The sequence below is a fragment of the Chelonia mydas genome, chromosome 5 (genome assembly GCF_015237465.2).
Source record: "Chelonia mydas isolate rCheMyd1 chromosome 5, rCheMyd1.pri.v2, whole genome shotgun sequence".
NCBI classification, from domain to species: domain Eukaryota; kingdom Metazoa; phylum Chordata; order Testudines; family Cheloniidae; genus Chelonia; species Chelonia mydas.
In genome coordinates, this window is record NC_051245.2 from 95848059 (window position 1) to 95866658 (window position 18600).

Below are 18600 nucleotides of genomic sequence, written 5' to 3' on the forward strand. Positions count from 1 at the left end.
TGATTTTAAAAAGTAATTGTAACCTCCATCCAGTGGTGGTATTTCTAATGGGGTTCCACAGAGATCAGTTCTTCACCCAGTACTATTCAGTATCTTTCTTCAGTGATATAGAAGAAAATAAAAATTGGGGTGGTAAATGACAGGTCAGGTCAGTTATATAATGTGACCTTGATCACTCGGTGGTAACCTGGACTCATTTGAACAACACATGCTTTAAAACAGCCAAATGCAAGTGTGACCATGGTGCCTGGATGGGCCACACTGAGAATGCCACGCTCTGGGTTAACTGCAAGGAATAGGGCAGACAATCCCCCACACTGGTGGTTTATTCTATAATTAGATTTCACCAAGCCAATAACTAAACCGCTTCTGTATTACCACACTGGTTACCAAGAAACCAAACTACAGCCTCCTTTAAGCAATCCCATCCAGACAGCCAAGTCTAATATAGCAAGTGATTACTAAAACCTTATTCACCATACTTAAAGTTCTACCAATCCCCAGGGACCGGACATGTTGCCCACTAGGTCAATGAATATTTCAGATCTCACCCAAATACACACTTACAGCCAATCCTTATTAACTAAACCTAATATTTATTAATCAAAAGAAAGAAGAGAGTTGCTATGGTTAAAAGATCAATATACATACACATATAAGTAAAGTTCTCAGGTCAGTTTCATAGCAGAGATAGTGAGGCTGCTGACTTGTAAAAGTCCTTCTGGAATCCATTTTAAAAGGTTATAGTCCAATAGGCAGTCCATGTGCTGAGTTTGTTCAAATTCTTCCATGAGAATTCCAGAGTTAATCCAGAGTAGACCTGGAGACCTCAGTCTTCTGGGCTTAGACTTTCCCTGTCAAAGTTTAAACGGATGGGAGATTAAAAAGTTTCAGGCCCAAAGCTTTCTTTATAGTTGCAGCCAGCCATCAATCAGAGCAGTGCCTTCCTTGGATGAAGAATAGGTAATGTATACTGTTGCTTTGAAGCTAATCTCTGTTTCCTATGCATACACAGGTAACCATTAGCATAAGGCAATTAACCATTCAGGCAGTTCAAAAGTAGTTTACTATGCGCAATTTACAAGTTTCAAAGAGAAACGAGGACAATAATATTACAGAATATTTCCCATCTAAATGATGATATCCCCTTTTGATCACTGAATCAGTAGAATGCAGTAATGAAGCATTATGAGACAGGAACAGAATTTTAGCATCTACAAGCTAATTAGATCACATTGTTAAACTTCTAACAAGATATAGGTAAACATAGACAAATATAATTAGCATCTACCCTTTTAAGTCTCTAACAATAGTAAGTAAACATATTAAAGTTTCTAGTCTATTTAACATAGCTTTGATAACGACCTGCAGGGAATGGCCAGGGAATCTGTTTATCATTTCAGTACCTCCTGTGAAGTTGTTATGGGTCATACGCTAGTTGACCAGTCTGTCCGTGTCACAGGAAGGCCACACGTGAGAACAACAAAAGTTCCTCTTACAGGGTGTGGGACTGTCTCATGGAAAGTGAGAAGAACTTGGAGATAGTCAACTGAATATGAGCTCCCAGTGCAGTGCTGTGGGATCCTTGGATGTGTCAATAGGGGAATATTCAATAAGAGTTGGGAGATGGTATTCCCATTGTAATTCCGTTCTGGTGTCAACCCTTCAAAAAAAGATATTGTAAAGGGTTCAAAAGGGGCTGCAAGAATTATTCAAATTCTAGGACAATCTGCTTTACAGTGAATAATTTAAGAGGCTCAATCTAGTTAGTTTTATCCAAAAGAAGATTAGGAGGAGGTGACTTGAGAAGTCTTTTTTAAAATCTAGATTGGGAGACTTTTAAAGTGGAGGCTCTAAAAAGCAATGGATTTGTTGCAGAGTTTACCAGGTAAATTTCTTTGGGTCGGGTTATGTAGGAGCTCAGATTAGATTATCATCATGATCTCTTCTTGTCTTAATCTGTAAAATTATGAAAGAGTTAGTGTGCTTTTGTGTTCATATGCAGATTGTTTCAAGATGACATTTATTTGATCTGCAGTCATTCCTTCATCAGACTTTTGAACTAGTTGAATTTTGCACCCTCAGTAGAGTTGTGCCTTATCAGTACTTGGCAGACTTCCAAGGAAACACAAGGTGTTGCAGGAAGAGGTGTTGATGATTCTGTAGGTGGCACTATTCTCTGAGTTATACCTTAATCACTTTATTAATATGGTAGTGAGCATTGGGTTCCTTGAGGTCCAGTGTACTTTGATGAGATCTACTTGCATTATTGGAGATCTCATTGCTCTCTTTACAAGAGCAGAAGTATTAATCCTGGAATTCAGGCCATTTTCAATACAGCTAGTTACATTCTGCCTGCCTAAAATTTATTCTGTGTGTCTTAAAATAAATGACACATTGATTGGAATTTTCCAAGTATCTATGTAAAGGAGAATTCCACTTATGCCCCTTTAATTAAAAAAAAAAATCCAAACATTCTGTCATGTGTAACCATGCTGAACTCTGCATTCCTTCTTCCCCCTCATAGTTTTTCAGCAGGATTGGAATCTTTATATCCACAGTGAAGACTTGTGTCTACCACTTGAGCCAATGGAGTAACTGGTAGCAGTAGTAGGCTGGTACCCTCTGTGAATATTAGAGGTGGGATGAGGCACCCACTTTGCCAATAGTTTTCACAGCTATTTAGTAGTAGAGAAGCAGTGAGACTCGGGAACCCTGGGTTGAATTCCAAGTTTTTGGGGTGAGGGCATTGTGCTGTAGTAGTTAGACCCTTTCCCTCTAGCATGCCCCTCCATGAGCTTGTCCCTTTCTGTCCTGTCCTCCCAGCTTGTCCCTCTCTGCTTCTGCCCTCCTCCTTGCTCCTCTCACCCTATGTTCTAGTCAGTCTGTTTGGGTGCCAGCAAGGGAGACCATTGAGAGCACAAGGAGAGACAGTCTCCCTGCTCTTGGTACCATTGTCGCATGCTACAAGTGACCCTTGGCTTCAATGAGGAGCAAATGTAGAGAAATTCTGCTTGGCACTTGCAGCCCTGGGCTAGATCATGCTGAGGGTAGACAGAATCTTCAGAGAATTTAGCTGCCAGACTCTTGTGAGCCTCTACCGAGCACGTGAAAGTGGTGACTTTTCCAGAGGTTTATACCCCTAAATTTGAGGACTTTTTGTAGGGACAACAAAAGGTTCCTATGTGACCACAGTGGTGACACCTCTACCTACTCAGCCCCCTGCCAAATTTCAAGTTATTGCTCCGAAGCTTCTCAGTTAAAGAGTTAAGATTTTTTTTTTTAAACATTTGGAAAATAGCATATTTTTTTTTCCCTAAACTTGTTTTCAGAAACAGTTGCACTGCTTTGCTGAAACTTAAAATCAAGCAGCCACCCAGCCTGGAAAATTTTCAGCCTGAACCATTAGTTTGGCAAAGTTATCTTTGCCAAAGTTGCAAATAATTGAAAACAGGAATGTATACTGAAAAGTGTATCTGTGTAAAACACAACTGATCATTTTGGAGGGTGATATATTGTATTAGTATTAAATGCTGGCTGCTTCATTCTGGTCCCTGGTCCTGAAATATCAAGGAAGATTTTCAATGCACTTCCAACTGTGAAAAAAGTCTTAATTTTCTTCATAGCAATCATCAGAGAACAGATGCACATTCTGTGTTTCAAAAGCATATTTATGTTAGAGGAACTTAATTTGTGCCTGTGATGTTCATATCTCCTTTGTCAGCATTTAATTTATCAGAGATCCTAAAACAGTCAATTTTAGAATTGCTCTCTTATCCCTCTCCTTCCTATCTCTGCGCTGAAGTTACAGTCCTTAGCACTGCACTTTATAGATCTTTTCATAGAACTTATAGTAAATTTACTGTCTCATTAGATCATCTTATTAAATTTCCCTTTGGTGTCCCTGGCAATGTGTTTCTCTACAGCTTTGTACAGTCTAATTCTGAAATAATGGGGCTTCCATTTCCTTTGGAGATTAATCAACAGTCTAGCAGATACTACTATTAAGGAAATGCTTCCTGCTATTTAGCTTAAATTCATTTGTTGAGTTTTATATCATCACCAGTTTGGACCACCCTAAACAACTCTCTCCTGCCCTGATATTTCCTTCCTTTTGTTTTCTTGTAGAGTTTATATTATCCCTTAGGTTTCTTCTGGCCATGTATTTACATATTTAGTTGTCTTAATCTTCCTTTTCTAAGTCAAATCTTGGCTACTGTGAAAAAGATTGATATGAATTCACAGCGTAGAAAAAGATTGAAGTGAGAGTATGGTGTTAAATAATTTACAAAATATATATATCAGAAATGCTAATGATTACATTAAAGATGAGATGAATAGTATCTATTTCATTACAGGGTGGCAATCCCACTTCCTTAGATAGGGCTGTTTACAATTGTCTAGTCTTACATGCCCATTTATTTTCTGAAACTAAATTGCCTTTTGATGTAAGATAGTCTCTGAAGGAGAAATGAGAAGGCTAAATGGATGAATTCCATTGACATGGAACCATCCAACCATTGTTCTAACACTGGGTGCTCGCCTGTTAGTCTTGGCATCTGTTGTGTTCACCTCCCCTACCCCCAATTTCTCGTTTTCCAGATGCTTCAGAGAGTCTCTCCAATCTCTGTCTCCCCTCCTCCATACTATGAGAAGGCAGGTCTCTACCACTGCAGTAGGCAGCTATTTTAACAATCTTAACCCAATTGTTGAGAGAAGAGAATTCTATGTTTTTGTAACTTCAGCTGACAGCATACGGGTCTCCTTGGTATCTAAATGATTGGTGCCCTTTTGGCAGGAGCATTTTGTAATGCTCTTATTGCGCTAAGTGGCTCAGTTTAAGAGCAAGAATACATTCCTTCTACTAAAGCTAGTCAGCCTTCACATACCCTGTCACTGTTTTTGCTACATAAGTTTGAACCCTGATGCGACTAACTGCAGTATCTTCTATGGTACAATTAGGAAAACAGCAGAAAGAAACAAGATCATCCATTATTTCTGATCCCATTCCATCTAATTTGAGAAAGAAACATGTTCCTAATGAATGAAACCTTCATGTTGCTGTAGAGGGAGGAGAACCCCTGACTTCTGGGTTTTTTTACTTTATATGGCAATGTCTTGTCTTTATGTGTTTGTGGTGTTTTTAATTGAATTGGTTATTTCAGAGAATTGTCCAGATCAGAACCCTCGTCTTCAGAATTGGAACCCTGGTCAAGATACTGGAAAGAGAGTTATCATCAAAAAGGGAGATTTGTTTCGTCTGAATTTGGATGCTACGGTGCACTCTATAGTCATACAGGATGGAGGTGTGTAATGGCAAAACAAGCCATGTGCTTCAATCAACTGTTATGTCCCATTTTTTAACACATTTCTGATTTATGCTCAAAGCACATTAGACAGGTATAGGTGAATGTGACAGTGTTGGTTGAAGAGGGAAGGCTGGTGAGGAGGGAAGTTGGCGTATACAAACAAACATATACTTCCCTTTCCCCATTCAGGTGTTGCCGAAACACTTGCTCTTCTGCATTAGTAATGTCTGCAGAAACCCTGCAATGAAATATGAGAACTTCAATTTGCGTTTCATTTGAAATATTTAGTGAAAAACTTTGGAAATTAGCAATTGTACTTTAAGAAAATGGGTCTTTCACTCTGATGGCTTTTTTTTTTTAAGGAAAGTTCAGAATTGAACATCATTCCAACAAATACTTTTGCATTGAAAATGTTCAGTTTCAATATGAAAATGACCACTTTGAAGAAAATAGAATTGGAGTTGTGAAATCGTCCAGCATTAAATGACTAATATTTTTGCACAAAACTACATACAACTTACTCATCACTTTTGCATCTCTACTGCTAACATGCTTAGGCTCTGTAGCATCTTGGTTTAAGTGTAATATGTTGTGATGTTTTGGGGACCAGACAGATCAGTAAGAAGTTCTGTCACTGTCTGCCTTGTAAATTTTGAAGGCTTGAAACAGTCCCCTGCTTCCCCAGGCGTATGCACTCCACACAGTTTGCACAGCAGCAACCTGCCTGGGATAAAACCTAAATAAAAAGTCTTTAAATAAACACAGATTTAAAGATGAATTAGTAAGGGAAGGCAAACATATACAAGTCACATGGAAAATCAACATAAAAAGACAGCCTCAGGCTTTTGCACGTTCATATCAAAGATAAAATCGCTTTTCTAATAAGAGTTACCTGTTGCCTTAAAGCAATTCTCTCCCACCCCCAAAAGCTACTCACCTTGAGCCTGTCCCCCAAGTTATGGATAAAAAAACCTCAGTTCCAAGCCTGCTTTTAAAAGGCTTCTTTAATCTCCCTCAAACCCCACCCTGCCCCATGGTGGTGACTCATGGTTAGTCAGTGTGGGGAGCCAGGATGTTCTTTTCAGTTTCAAATTCTCTGCGTCTTTCCGTTAACTCTAATGGTCCATCATTGTCTTTTCCTGGGCTGGACAATGGGATAGTTTCTTGAGGCTGGTTTTGTATAAACAGCTGGCTTGGGAGATGCCCCTCCCCATGTGACTACTCACTGGCCTGCTGAGAGGTAGCTGAAGTGCACCACAGACTGAGCACAGTTTTCTACGTACACAAATATGTAAATTCATAACCATAGCCTATATACATTACAAGCTTTCATAAAAGACCTTACCTGATGTGTTTTTTATAGTACAATAACACAGTATGCAGTCAGTTGGTTTAACTGCTCATTGCTGGGGTTTAAATCTTCTCTTCTCCCCTTGGGATGTCTGGACCCTGGTTGTCACACATACACTACATGCAAGCTGCCCACAGCAGGCAATGTGCCTGTATAGTGTTGAATGATTTATGAGTAGATAGCATAATGGGACCCAGGACTCCCATATATCTTCGAAGTCAAGAAAAATGGAGTGATGATTCTAATTCTTGGGAATTAGTTAATTCTTCTTTCTTTCCTATCATACTGTAGGCATTGGTAGGTCTGTCTAAATTTAAACAATTTTGTTAGATCATCCCATGTCCCATATCTGTCTGGTTGTCTTGATGTTCAAGTCATTATTGGTCCAGTGGTATTGCAGCTTTATCAATCACTAGCTCCTCAGCTTTTACTGCACTTCCTGCTTTTGTGTCAAGAGTCTCAAATATATAAACCGATGAACAAATGCCCCTGGCTCTTCAGTGGGACAGCTGCAAGAGACTCTAGGAGCCTTGTAAGGCAGGACTTGGACAGTAACTTTCTATCTGATTGACGGAATCAGTATTGATGCATTGTTTGTTCAGATGTTGAGAAAACAAATTGGCAGAACAGATTAGCAATTATCATATCTAATAAAACTATAAGCCAGTTTTTCAAAATGTTGATATACTAGAAGTTACAATTCTGTTCCAGATAGATTTTAACATATTACTGCCTGTAAAACCCATTTTCCTTTCCTCAATCCATTTAGAAACCAAAATTATTTAACTTCCCCTAACATTTAGGTTTTTTTATTGCAATGTTTGGCTTGCACTTTTTTTTTAAAGCAAAATCTGTTTCTTTAAAACATAGCTTAATACTGAAATTATTTCCTATAGGATTGCTTGTCTTCGGTGATGATAAAGATGGATCCAGAAATATCACTTTGAGAACTCGGTTTATCCTGATAAAGGATGGTGGAGCGCTTCATATTGGAGCACAGAACTGTCGCTATAAATCCAAAGCAACTATAATCTTGTATGGCAAATCTGATGAAGGTGATGATGTGCCAACATTTGGCAAAAAGTTTATTGGTGTTGGCTCTGATGGAACACTGGAATTGCATGGGACTCATAAGTTATCATGGACTTTGCTGTCAAAGTCTATGTATTCCTCAGGGCTGGCCTCTGGTTCTCATGCATTTGAAAGGAATTTTTCCCGGGGGCTAAATGTGAGAGTGATTGACCAGGACACAGCACAAGTTTTGGTTGTTGATAAGTTTGATACCCATGAATATCAAAATGAAAGCAGGAGACTTCAGGATTTTTTAAAAGGTCAGGATCTTGGCCGCATTGTTGCTATTGCCGTGGGAGATTCAGCTGCTAAAAATCTCCTGGACGAAACCAGATTGACTATTCAAAATCTTCTGGGAAGTAAGCTTGTCAAAGGATTGAGTTACAGGTAAATAATTTTGTTTTCACTTCAAATCCACTTAGTGCCTCTAGATGTAGAATATATCCTGTGAACAGGGATTTGTGAAACCTTAAGAAAGTGTGCTATTTTTTTCACAATCTAACACTGTTCGTCCAAGGTCTGTCTGCCAAAGCTCTTCACACTGGTACGGTATGCAAATAAATGTCTTATTTATGGATAATCCGTTACAGAAGTATTGAAGAGGATTAATTAGTACATTATTTAACAGTGTAAAGGCCTGTAAGTGCTTATTATAACACTGATAGCTGTGTGTATATATAGTGGATTTTAACACTTACTCTAGTGCACCAATCTTCATAACTTCTAATATAATTGTATGACTAGTGTTTATTTTCAGAACTTGTCTTTCTTTTAAGTATACAAATCAAAAGCAGGTGTTGACATCTGATGCATGTTACTGACACCTCTGGGGTAAGAAGTGACCGATTAGAAACCAAATGCAGAAAAGGGGCCCTAATCAGACCAGACCAGACCAAACCAACTTAACTTCCTCCCAGCCCCACAGAAAAGAGAGAGTAAAAAGTGATACAGACAGCTGCTGCATTCTTCTGTTGTCAGCACTTTTCTCTGGCAATTAATAAGAAACCAATATTCTGACACTGCATCTGCGAGGCATCTCAACTTCTCCTTCGTAATGTGGCCGCAACAGATCAGAATCCCATTCCCTCGCACCTGGTGGTAGAACCCATTTGAAAGTGTGTTGTAGCCTATTAAGTGAGTGTGCATTTGAAAGCCAAGGATATAAAATCTCAGTCTCCAGCTGTGTCTTAGTTCCTCTTTTTCTGCTAGCTTGAGTGGAACCCAATCTTCAGCTTACATTGGGATTTGTTAGATAAATATTTTAACTATAATATTCTAATAGTAAGTCAATAGTATGTCTTTGGTTTTGTGTCTTCGTGCCCCCTCCCACCATCACCTCCCCATATTCAGACTTGGGCTATTATGCTCCCTCTGCTTCAGCAGTACAGGAAAAATGTCAGGGTTCCAGCTTTTTGCCTTGACAAAATACCATTTCGTGTTTATTGTCCTAGAAATATCCTTGTGACTTGAGTGCCTTTTAAAGGGCTTTCCTGCAAGAAAGAGTCCTCTGAGCCATCAGAGAAGGATCTAGTCACCTGGGACTGGGAGGCTTTCCTAAGTCTGGATTCTAGCCTCAGAAGTTTTTATAGGAACAGCAAATATGGGGGCAGTAGAGCATACCATAATATGTACTGGTCCCCTGGATACAGTAAAGACTCAGTCAAAGGTTGGTTCTGATGTGACCCTGTGTAGACAGCCACATTGGATCCTAAATCTCTTCCTGTGAGCATGAAGTGATTGGAGGGGGACACCTCGGATTCAAGGTGCCCAGAACTACCCCGTGACATCCTGGGTGGGTGTACGGGAGTTGGGAGGGTTGTACCTCCTCATTTGTATCGGCATTTGTTCATCTGAAATTGAGAAATTCCCTACCTCGTGTGGGGAGGGAGCAGGAGGTTTTTTTTCCCCATTCCTCCCCTTCTTGATTCCTCGCTGCTTTCACTGGTAGGCTGAGACTCCCTTCTTCTTAACAGAATTCTGTTTCCCATTGTCCCAGCAGCAGAAGACAGAGACAGTCACTCACAAGTAATAGTCACTCACGTCTCATGTCAGTTTAAAAAAATAAAATAAAATAAAAATGCAAAGGTAAGATGACTTCCCTCGCACCCAAAGTAAGAGATCTTCAGTTTGACAGTATCTTTTTGAATGTTCTTTCTGTCAAATGCTTATTTTGACTTCATGGATAGTGAGGCTATAGAAAGACATGTTCAGTGTAACATTCTTGCATAGAATCATAGAATATCAGGGTTGGAAGGGACCTCAGGAGGTCATCTAGTCCAACCCCCTGCTCAAAGCAGGATCAATCCCCAGTTTTTGCCCCAGATCCCTAAATGACCCCCTCAAGGATTGAACTCACAACCCTGGGTTTAGCAGGCCAATGCTCAAACTGCGGAGCTATTCCTCCCCCTTTTCTCCCCCTCGATTATCATTGTGATTAGACTAGAATACAGCAGTTACGGAATTTGACCTGTAAAAATACCTGTTTAGACTTTGTTTTATATGCTTATGAATAAACTAGTGTCTTGGCTGAAGGTTTTAAGTTCTGCCTTTAATTGGTGAATGACTGGCCATCCAGCAAGCTGACTGGGTGGCACAGATTCTGTTTGGTATAATAGGATATTTATTTTTTATCAGATTTAGATTTAATCACCTAATCAGTAGCCCTAGGAATAAGGGTTGTACACTTAGTGATATGACCATGCTTGATTTGAGTCTCAGAGCTACAATAGGATTTTTGTCTCAAACCGATGATTGAGAGTGCTGACTATGCAAGTAATAAACATAGTATGGAACAGTGAATGTTTACGAAAAATGTTATTTATATATTTGAATAGGTTTGCTTTGTACAACCTCATCCAATTTCAATATCTTGCAATGCTCTTTAAGAAAATTACTGGAAAGTTTGATTCAGGTGGCTGTGTGATTGGAGTACATAGGGGTATAGTAAGAAAGAGAGGAATCTCAAGATGCTGTGCTTATAAATTATATTAAGTCAAAACCCAGCTCTGATTTAAAGGGCAGAACACATGAAGATAGGCAGGGGTTAACGATGAAGGAAAGCATGTTATATGAGAAGATATGTAGTGAAAGTGGTGAATGAAGTAGAGGATGGAAGTCTGGGCTTCTGTTTCAAGTCTCCTGTCTGACTCACTATGGGGTCTTGGGCAAGTTATTCAGGGGGTGTCTATAGCAGTACAAAGTGTATGTACTCTGTGTGTGTGTGTGTTTTTATATATATATAAAATATATATATATAACACACACACACACACACGTATACATTTAGCTAAAAACTTCCCACTGTTACTACTGAAAGTTCAGTTCCAACAGTGGATTTGGCACTATAGTCAGGTCTCCAGGCTGGTTAGAGCAGGTTTGTCAGTGCCTACTCTATCCTTAGCACTACCATAGTTGGAAACATTTTAGCAAGTATTCTTTAGTGTAAACAAGGTCTGAATCTCTCTGTACTTTGTTTTATGCACAAAATAACACTTATCACATGATCTTGTGGTTTGTAAAATACTTTGGTCACTGGACAAAGTATTAACAATATTTCCTGAAGTCTGGAATCTTTTTTTTTTTTTGAGAGAGAGAGAGAGAAGGGGAGGAGGGTGGAAAATGAGTGGTGAGCATTTTCCAGCCTGCTTATGAGAACAACCAAATATTTTCAACAATTATCTCTTGCATGAGGAGTTCCCATTCTTCTACTGCATTTTGGAATTCTATTTTAGAGAGTTTTGGAAAACAGGCAAAAGAATAAATGTTGTATACGGTGTCTATTTGCAAAGGATTTAATTTAAGGGAATTTTGTGTTTAAACATTTACTTCATTTTTTGCAGGCAAGCCTGGGCTTTAGTCGGTGTTATAGGTGGTGGAAATTCCTCCTATAATGAGTCTGTGAGAGACTATGAAAATCATAGCACTGGGGGAAAAGCTCTTGCTCAAAGAGAATTTTTCACAGTTGATGGTCAGAAGTTTGCTGTGAGAGCTTTCAGTGAATGGAATGAAGGTAGGAAAGTTTGTGTTGTGTTTTTTCCCCTAAAATCTTCATAGGCAAAATGTTTCAAAAAACAATTTGTTTGGATCATTTTCTAGAACAGTTTATTAATTCATGTTAACTTCCTAATTACTACAGTGGGGTTTTTGTCTGTTTACCTTTAATGTTGCCTAACTTTTGGATGAAATCCAAATAGAGGGGAAGGTATCAAAAATGAAAACTTTAGAATGTAAATCTCCTCCTTATCTGCTTCAGTGCTGTGGGCATCCAACACCGCATCCAGGGGAACCAGGGAACTGTATCCTTAATGCAGGGCTGGCCAACCTGTGTTAATATGACCAGAAGTTAATATGTGGCTCCTTGTATAGGCACTGATTCCGGGGCTGGAGATACAGGTGCCAACTTTCCAATGTGCTGGGGGGTGCTCACTGCTCAACCCCTGGCTCTGCCAGAGGCCCTGCCCCCACTCCACCCCTTCCCACCCCCTCCCCTGAGCCGGCCATGCCCTCAATGCTCCCCCCCCAGCCTCCTGCATGCCACGAAACAGCTGATTGGGAGGTGCAGATCGGTGGGGCTGCCGGTGGTGGGAGGTGCTGGGAGGGAGGGCAGGGAGCTCATGAGGGGCTGCTGATGTATTACTGTGGCTCTTTGGCAATATACATTGGTAAATTCTGGCTCCTTCTCAGGTGCAGGTTGGCCACCCCTGCCTTAATACTTAAATTTAAAAACTTAGTTATACAAGCGTGCTGGAGAAATACTAAAATATAAAATCACCTATTGCAGGCTGGAGATCTGACAGGCTTGTGGGTTTTTGTATATCTTTTTCCATGTTTGCCTTTTGGGTTTCTTATCTTTAGTCCTGTTAGAATATTATGTTAATTGCTGTTGCTTGTGATGTTTGGAGAACTCTTAAGCATGGCTGATTTTATTTTTCACAAAAGCGTCTCTGATTAGTTGGATTATTCTGACATGCATACTTCTGACAGCCTGTTGTCTGGTAGCAAGCAGTATCTGAACACACAAGAATATTTCTGGTGGTGTTGAATCCTTAACTGCTTTTCTTATTCTTAGCTCCATGGCCTTGGTCCTGATTAGAAAAAGGAAATTGCTTCTGAGGTCAAATTCCTTGGCAATAAATGTTATCAGTACTAGGAGTTCATTTACATCTTTTATGATGCTAAAGCTCAATCTTATCATTATTTCTTTTAAAAAACAAAAATGGATGCAGGCCACTGAGTCTGGTGACTGCTTGCAGCCTAGTTTTGATCAGGAAAATCTGCACCAAGGCCTGTGACCTATAAATATCCCCAAGTCCCCTTGTACTTTGTGAGGGCATTGTAGGATCCCCATTAAATGTATGGCTCTGCCTTGATGTAGCATCTTTGTCATGGGTAGCAAAGGCCTTTGTGTTCACCACAAAGCCAAGGAATATCTGTCTCTGGATATGTCGAAACTGCCCATGTTACATCGCGCCTGCAGCAGCGCTGTGACATGGGCAGTGTGGTCACACTTCATCACTGGGGGAGAGCTCTCTGGCAATAAAAAATAACCACCTTGAACGAGGGGTGGTAGACTCCCGGCAATAAAGCACTGTCTGTACTGGCGCTTTTCAGAGCTAAACCTTTAGTCGTTCAGGGGTATGAAAAGACATCCTCTGAGCGCCAAGTTTTTAGCACTGAAAGTGGCAGTGTAGACACAGCCTAAGTCTCTATACTGGAGCTGTGATGGAATTTCAGATTAACAAAACTCTCCTCTTAATCAGTGGCTCAGTACAATCACATTCTTCTGTTTGCAGTTTGGTCTTTGGTCTTTAAAAAGGATATGTATAAGACTATATATAATATTCTTGGACTGATTATCAGACTGAAGAGATACCCATGCAGATATGGTCTACCAGACTTATGAGATAGATATGGTTGGGGGATTAGTTGTTTTTCAGGGTCAGAGATACCCTAACTGGTCATGTTAGTGTTATGATGCTGTTCTTCAGCTGATTATCCAGGATGTATGCTGTGAAAGGTTTATCTCCCAATAAGATTTTGTTCTTTGTTCATCCCTTGTATTTTGAATGTTCTGTGATCTTCTTGAAATCCCAGTTATTGTCTGAGTTTGCATTCCTCTGGGATCCTCCCTACTCCAGTTCTGTAAATATATGCAACTGTTAATTTCCTAAGAATAGTTTCTCTTAAATTGTCCCAAGAAGTTACAGAATTCCAGACTCTCCTTGTCATGTCGTATTTTGGGGGTCACTAAACTCCCACTTCACCACACTCTCTTTCTTTCAGAGTGCTGCTTACTTCTTTTAAACACCACCTCTCTGCCAGGCAGTTCACTTTCCTGGCAGCTTCTAGAAATTTAGTTTCTAGCATCATATGATTGTGAACAACTGAATTCACTTATCACTTTTAAAGTGAAGGAGTTCCACATATTTTTTCAGTCTAAGAAGATCTACATATAAAAATTAGTTTTTTTACGAAGTTTTCCCTCACTGAGAAGACTACTGCATATCTTTTATTCGTTTTGAGATTATACTCTTGTGGTTGATGGGCAAGGTGTGAGAAGGGAATTAACAGTTTGCTTTCATAATGACCAAAATGTTGGCTCTTAATTTTTCAAAAAAATCTCTCTGAAAAGTGACTATGGAAAAATGGCACCATCTGTTGAATATGTATACTGAGTTGTATCTACCCACTTGAGTGACAAGTATGTTTGGCTTTTTTATTTGTTAGCCATCCTGGCTCTGTACTGCTGAGTGAGATAGAGCTGTATTCTATTCCTCAGGGCTGGCTCCAGGCACCAGCGAAGGAAACAGGTGCCTGCGGCGGCCAATAGAAAGGGACGGCACACCATCCGTCATCGGGGCTGCACGTCCGGGTCTTTGGCTGCAATTCGGCAGCTGGCCCTGCAGTCCCTCTCTTCCTCTTCGGTGGCACTTTGGCGACAGCTCAACCAGGCTTGGGTTTTGTTTTTGTTTTTCCTTCACCTCTTGGTGCGGCAAAAAAGCTGGAGCTGGCCCTGCTATTCTTGCACATGTATCAACAGAATTAATTTGTTGCTGCATCTGTGGAAACCCAGTGAAGGGCGTGTAGTTGCACAAGTATCACTTGGCTTGCCAAGTCTTTCTTCTGGTGGTGGTGGTGCATAAGGAAAGTACACAGCTTTGTTCTCCGATCCCAGGTTGTATACATAGGCTGAAAGGCACAAAAACTTACCATTTCTACTCGTAAAATGAGATCATTGCATCTGAATCAGACTCACGAAACATGAAGCCCTTGATGCTAGTTTACATGCTCCCTTTTCAGGGCAGTACCATACTAGAAAGTTTCTTACATTTTGGAAAATGTTAGTTAAATATCAGAGTTCCTTATTAGTTAAAATAACTAAGTATTTGTAAAGTAGATGACATTTGAAGTTATAGCTTTATATATTGCTGCATGCATCATTTTTCCTTTTTAGGTGTCCCACGTTCAGGTTTCCAGGTAGAGGCTATAGATGGAGTGATACTAGATCTGTTGGAAGATGTTAGTAAGTGGGAGCCTGAAGACCAGATCGTAGTTGCAAGCACCGACTATTCAATGTACCAAGCAGAGGAATTCACTCTCCTTCCCTGTCCAGAGTGTAACAGATATCAGGTCAAAGTCAAAGGTAGGAGACTGATGAAAATGTAAGGTACGTACAATGTGACTGTGTAATATGTACTAATTAGGGAAATGGCCTCTTATACTGGGAACGGTAAACTCTTGCGAGTGACAGGCTCGGCCCACTCATCCATCTTTCCCTCCCCTCCCAGACTTTCTCCAGCTATATGCAAGGAATGGATTTCATTCTTTTAGTATACAGTTGTCCTGATCTGTGACCATGTTAACTTCACACCCATGAACACTGCCTTTTGCCTCTTTTCCTTTTTCCTTCCTTCGCTTTACTTTTTTCAGTGGACACTTCAGAAACAATCTGGTCCTAAAAATAACTTCTCACCTTCCTTCTTTCTCATTTGGTTCAATCTCCCCACCTTCACTCCCTGAACTGTGATTTTTCAATTCCTTTGCTTCTAGTGCCTTTATTAGCTCTTTTAAATGTGCCATGATATATCCTTATTGTCTTTAAAAAACAAACAAAAACCCTTCCTTTGACCCTGATTTTCTCTTTGTAAATCTTTTTTTTTTTTTTCTTTTTCAGCAAAGTGTTTATGCAAATGACTGTCATATCTCTGACTGGTTGCAAACTGTCTTTGTTCTGGGCAAAACACAGAAATGTCTTGCCTACATGTAGTTGACCATTTCATTTTTTGCTGCCTACGACCCCCTTCTGTTTGACTTCACCGCAGTGCAGAGATGCCTGGTGCCTGCTGATAGTGGGGGGGCACAATTTAAAGGGCCCTTCCAACAGCTTGTATCATGCCCCTGCCTACATGTCCCTCTCTCTTACTCTCAGCAGCCCCTCCCTGCAGTTCCCAGCTGTTTGCTGCTGCTTCTCCCCACAGCAACAGTACAGCTCCCAGTTTGCCAGCTATATCTGTTGCCATGCAGGGCTGGGGCCCGGCTGCAAAATGTGACCAAGCAGGGCCAGCAAACTCTGGAAAAAATTGGGGAAGGGGAATGTTGCCCTCCCCCCATTGCCTCTGCAGCCCACTCCATTCTCTGAGACTGCATCCTTAGCTGTATGGACGTCTCTGGTTTTCTTATACCTCTTTGCTCCCCTTTCAAGCCAAAACTTTTCCTCTGTGGAGGGGCCTGCAAGTCTCCAATCTTGAGCTTTCATCCCCTTCACCTCATGGCTTTACCCTTAGCAATCACTTTTAACATTGATCAACTCACCATATAATTTGACACCTTCTAGGGATACCTCTGTCTGTCCTGTTGGCCTCTCAGATTTATGACTTTGTCTTGAACAATATGAGCACCTTCACACACAACTCTTATCTCCCCTATTTTTCTCTTTTAGACTCAGAACTCTTTTTTGTTCCCACTGCATGTAATCATAATATCATCCTTACTTCCTGAACTTTCCTCTTTCTCCTTTGACCGCAATTCTTTTTCTTACTGCCTCAGTGCCTCTGGTGAAACACGTACTGTTGCAATCATATCTTCTCATCTTGACTATAAGAACTTAATTCTCTAGCCTCTGAGTCCTAGTCTCCAGCATCTGTGGAATGCTGCTCCTCACTTGCTCTCATGTATGGAAGAAGTACAACCAGATTGTGCCCCTCCTAAACAGGTCTGTCTTCCTATTTGTTCTGGATCCAATATCCTTTCTTGTTCTGAAAATGTCTTCCCAGTGTTGGTGGAAAAAGTGTATTGTCTTGCCATCTGGGACAGAATTTTTGTATCTCCTCTCCTTACTGAATCACCATGTGTTTTTCACGTCATCCAAAATGTATTCCTTGTCTATCCCCCCCCTCTTTTTTTTCCACTTTGAAGCTATTCTGTAACTCCAAAATTTGGGATACAGTCAGTAAATAACTATATTAAATCATGTTGTATTTCAGTCACCTTCTAAACTTAGTATTTATAAACCCTTCACCTTGGAAAACGTACCTTTTAGTCCATGTATGATTCACTCTAGAGTTGCTCTTCTAGAGCTTGTCAGTAACATTTTTACAGGGCTTAGACTAGGGAGTCAAATACAATGTGCACACCTTCTGAAAGGAAGAGTAATTTGGAGCTTTAAAATTTTTATGTAAATAGTTAGCACTTTCATAAGAGAGGTGAATTTGCTGATCTTACTACTTTTCAGCATTAACTTAAGTGCTTTTTTCTCATAGTACAGTAGTTTGAAACCAAGTAAAGCAGACAGTAAAGGGAAATTTTATTATGCCCTAAGGCATGTTTTTGTTTTTGTTTGTTTTGTCATGCAAACTTGTCAAGCCAAATTCTGTCCTCAGTTTGGTTGGGCGGGGGGGCAGGAGGGGAGGGGGAGTATGATTACAGTATGCCTTGAATCGGCCTCTTCTCACTATTTCTCTTCTCACTGCTATTTGTATCTTGTACAAACGTGAAAAAATGAAGCAATTTGATAGTTGAGTTTGCCACCACAAGGAAGATTTTAGTATTCCCCTTCCTTAAATTTTGATAGCCCATGTAACACTTGTAGGATACAGAAGTTAGGGGAAAGTATTTTTTTTGAAGAATGCCTTGGTTTTCTTTCCTTCCTCCTCTCCATCATTCTTTTTTGAGGGGTGGGGAAGAGAATGAGCAAAGATTGCCAGCTCCAAGGAAAATATACCAGTTCTGGTCAGTTTTACATAACATCAGGCATAGTATGAGAAGTACTCCTATTGAAACTTTTCAGCTGGACTCTTTCTGTAGCAGTTAGAGCCAGCTGTGACAGAGATGTCAGCTTTGTATTAAGGGAAGAAGTTGCCTATCAATAGAGAGATAAATGGAAGAACAAAAAGTGCCCATTTATAGTTTAAGGGGATACTTACTGGGATAATACTTCACATTATATAGATGAATGAAGGTTAATATTTCAGAAGAATTTGTGTGTGAGGGCCAAAATAGATGAAAGTTTTTGTTCTTGGGTTTTTTTGTTGTTGTTTTTAAAGGCCTTTTTAATTAGGATTTTTAACTGTTATGGCAATGTTTCTCCCATTTAGGAAGGAGCCAAATTAGTTTAAAAAAAAAAATGGAGCAATGAGTCTGGGAATTTTCCTTCAGTGGTTTTTTTTAATGACTGTTTAAAGTTTTACTGAATTAGGCACTGCTCCTGCACTGTTCTACAAATAGGCTTGCTTTATACACTGTGAGGAGTCCCACTGCAGTCAGTGGGGCTACCCACAGCAAGTAAGACGAAGCATGTACACACGTCTTTGCGGGATCCAGGCCATAGATCTTGAAAAGGTGTTTGAATTTACTTATCAGTTATCACACACT

The 18600-nt window shown here is 40.1% G+C and overlaps 1 protein-coding gene across 13 annotated transcripts in view; it reads left to right on the top strand.

Moving 5' to 3' along the window:
• CEMIP2 (cell migration inducing hyaluronidase 2) overlaps positions 1 to 18600 on the top strand; it is an 81043-nt gene that overhangs the window by 34111 nt on the left and 28332 nt on the right. For 10 of the 13 annotated variants that reach the window (XM_043547026.1, XM_043547024.1, XM_043547022.1 and 7 more), the window contains 4 exons: positions 5166 to 5306; positions 7557 to 8118; positions 11571 to 11740; positions 15185 to 15373. In XM_043547026.1, coding sequence (XP_043402961.1) covers positions 5166 to 5306; positions 7557 to 8118; positions 11571 to 11740; positions 15185 to 15373 — 1062 coding nt within the window. Of the gene's footprint in view, positions 1 to 1827; positions 1889 to 5165; positions 5307 to 7556; positions 8119 to 11570; positions 11741 to 15184; positions 15374 to 18600 lie in introns of all 13 variants that reach the window. The other 3 variants (XM_043547028.1, XM_043547029.1, XM_043547030.1) reach the window with 2 other exon arrangements.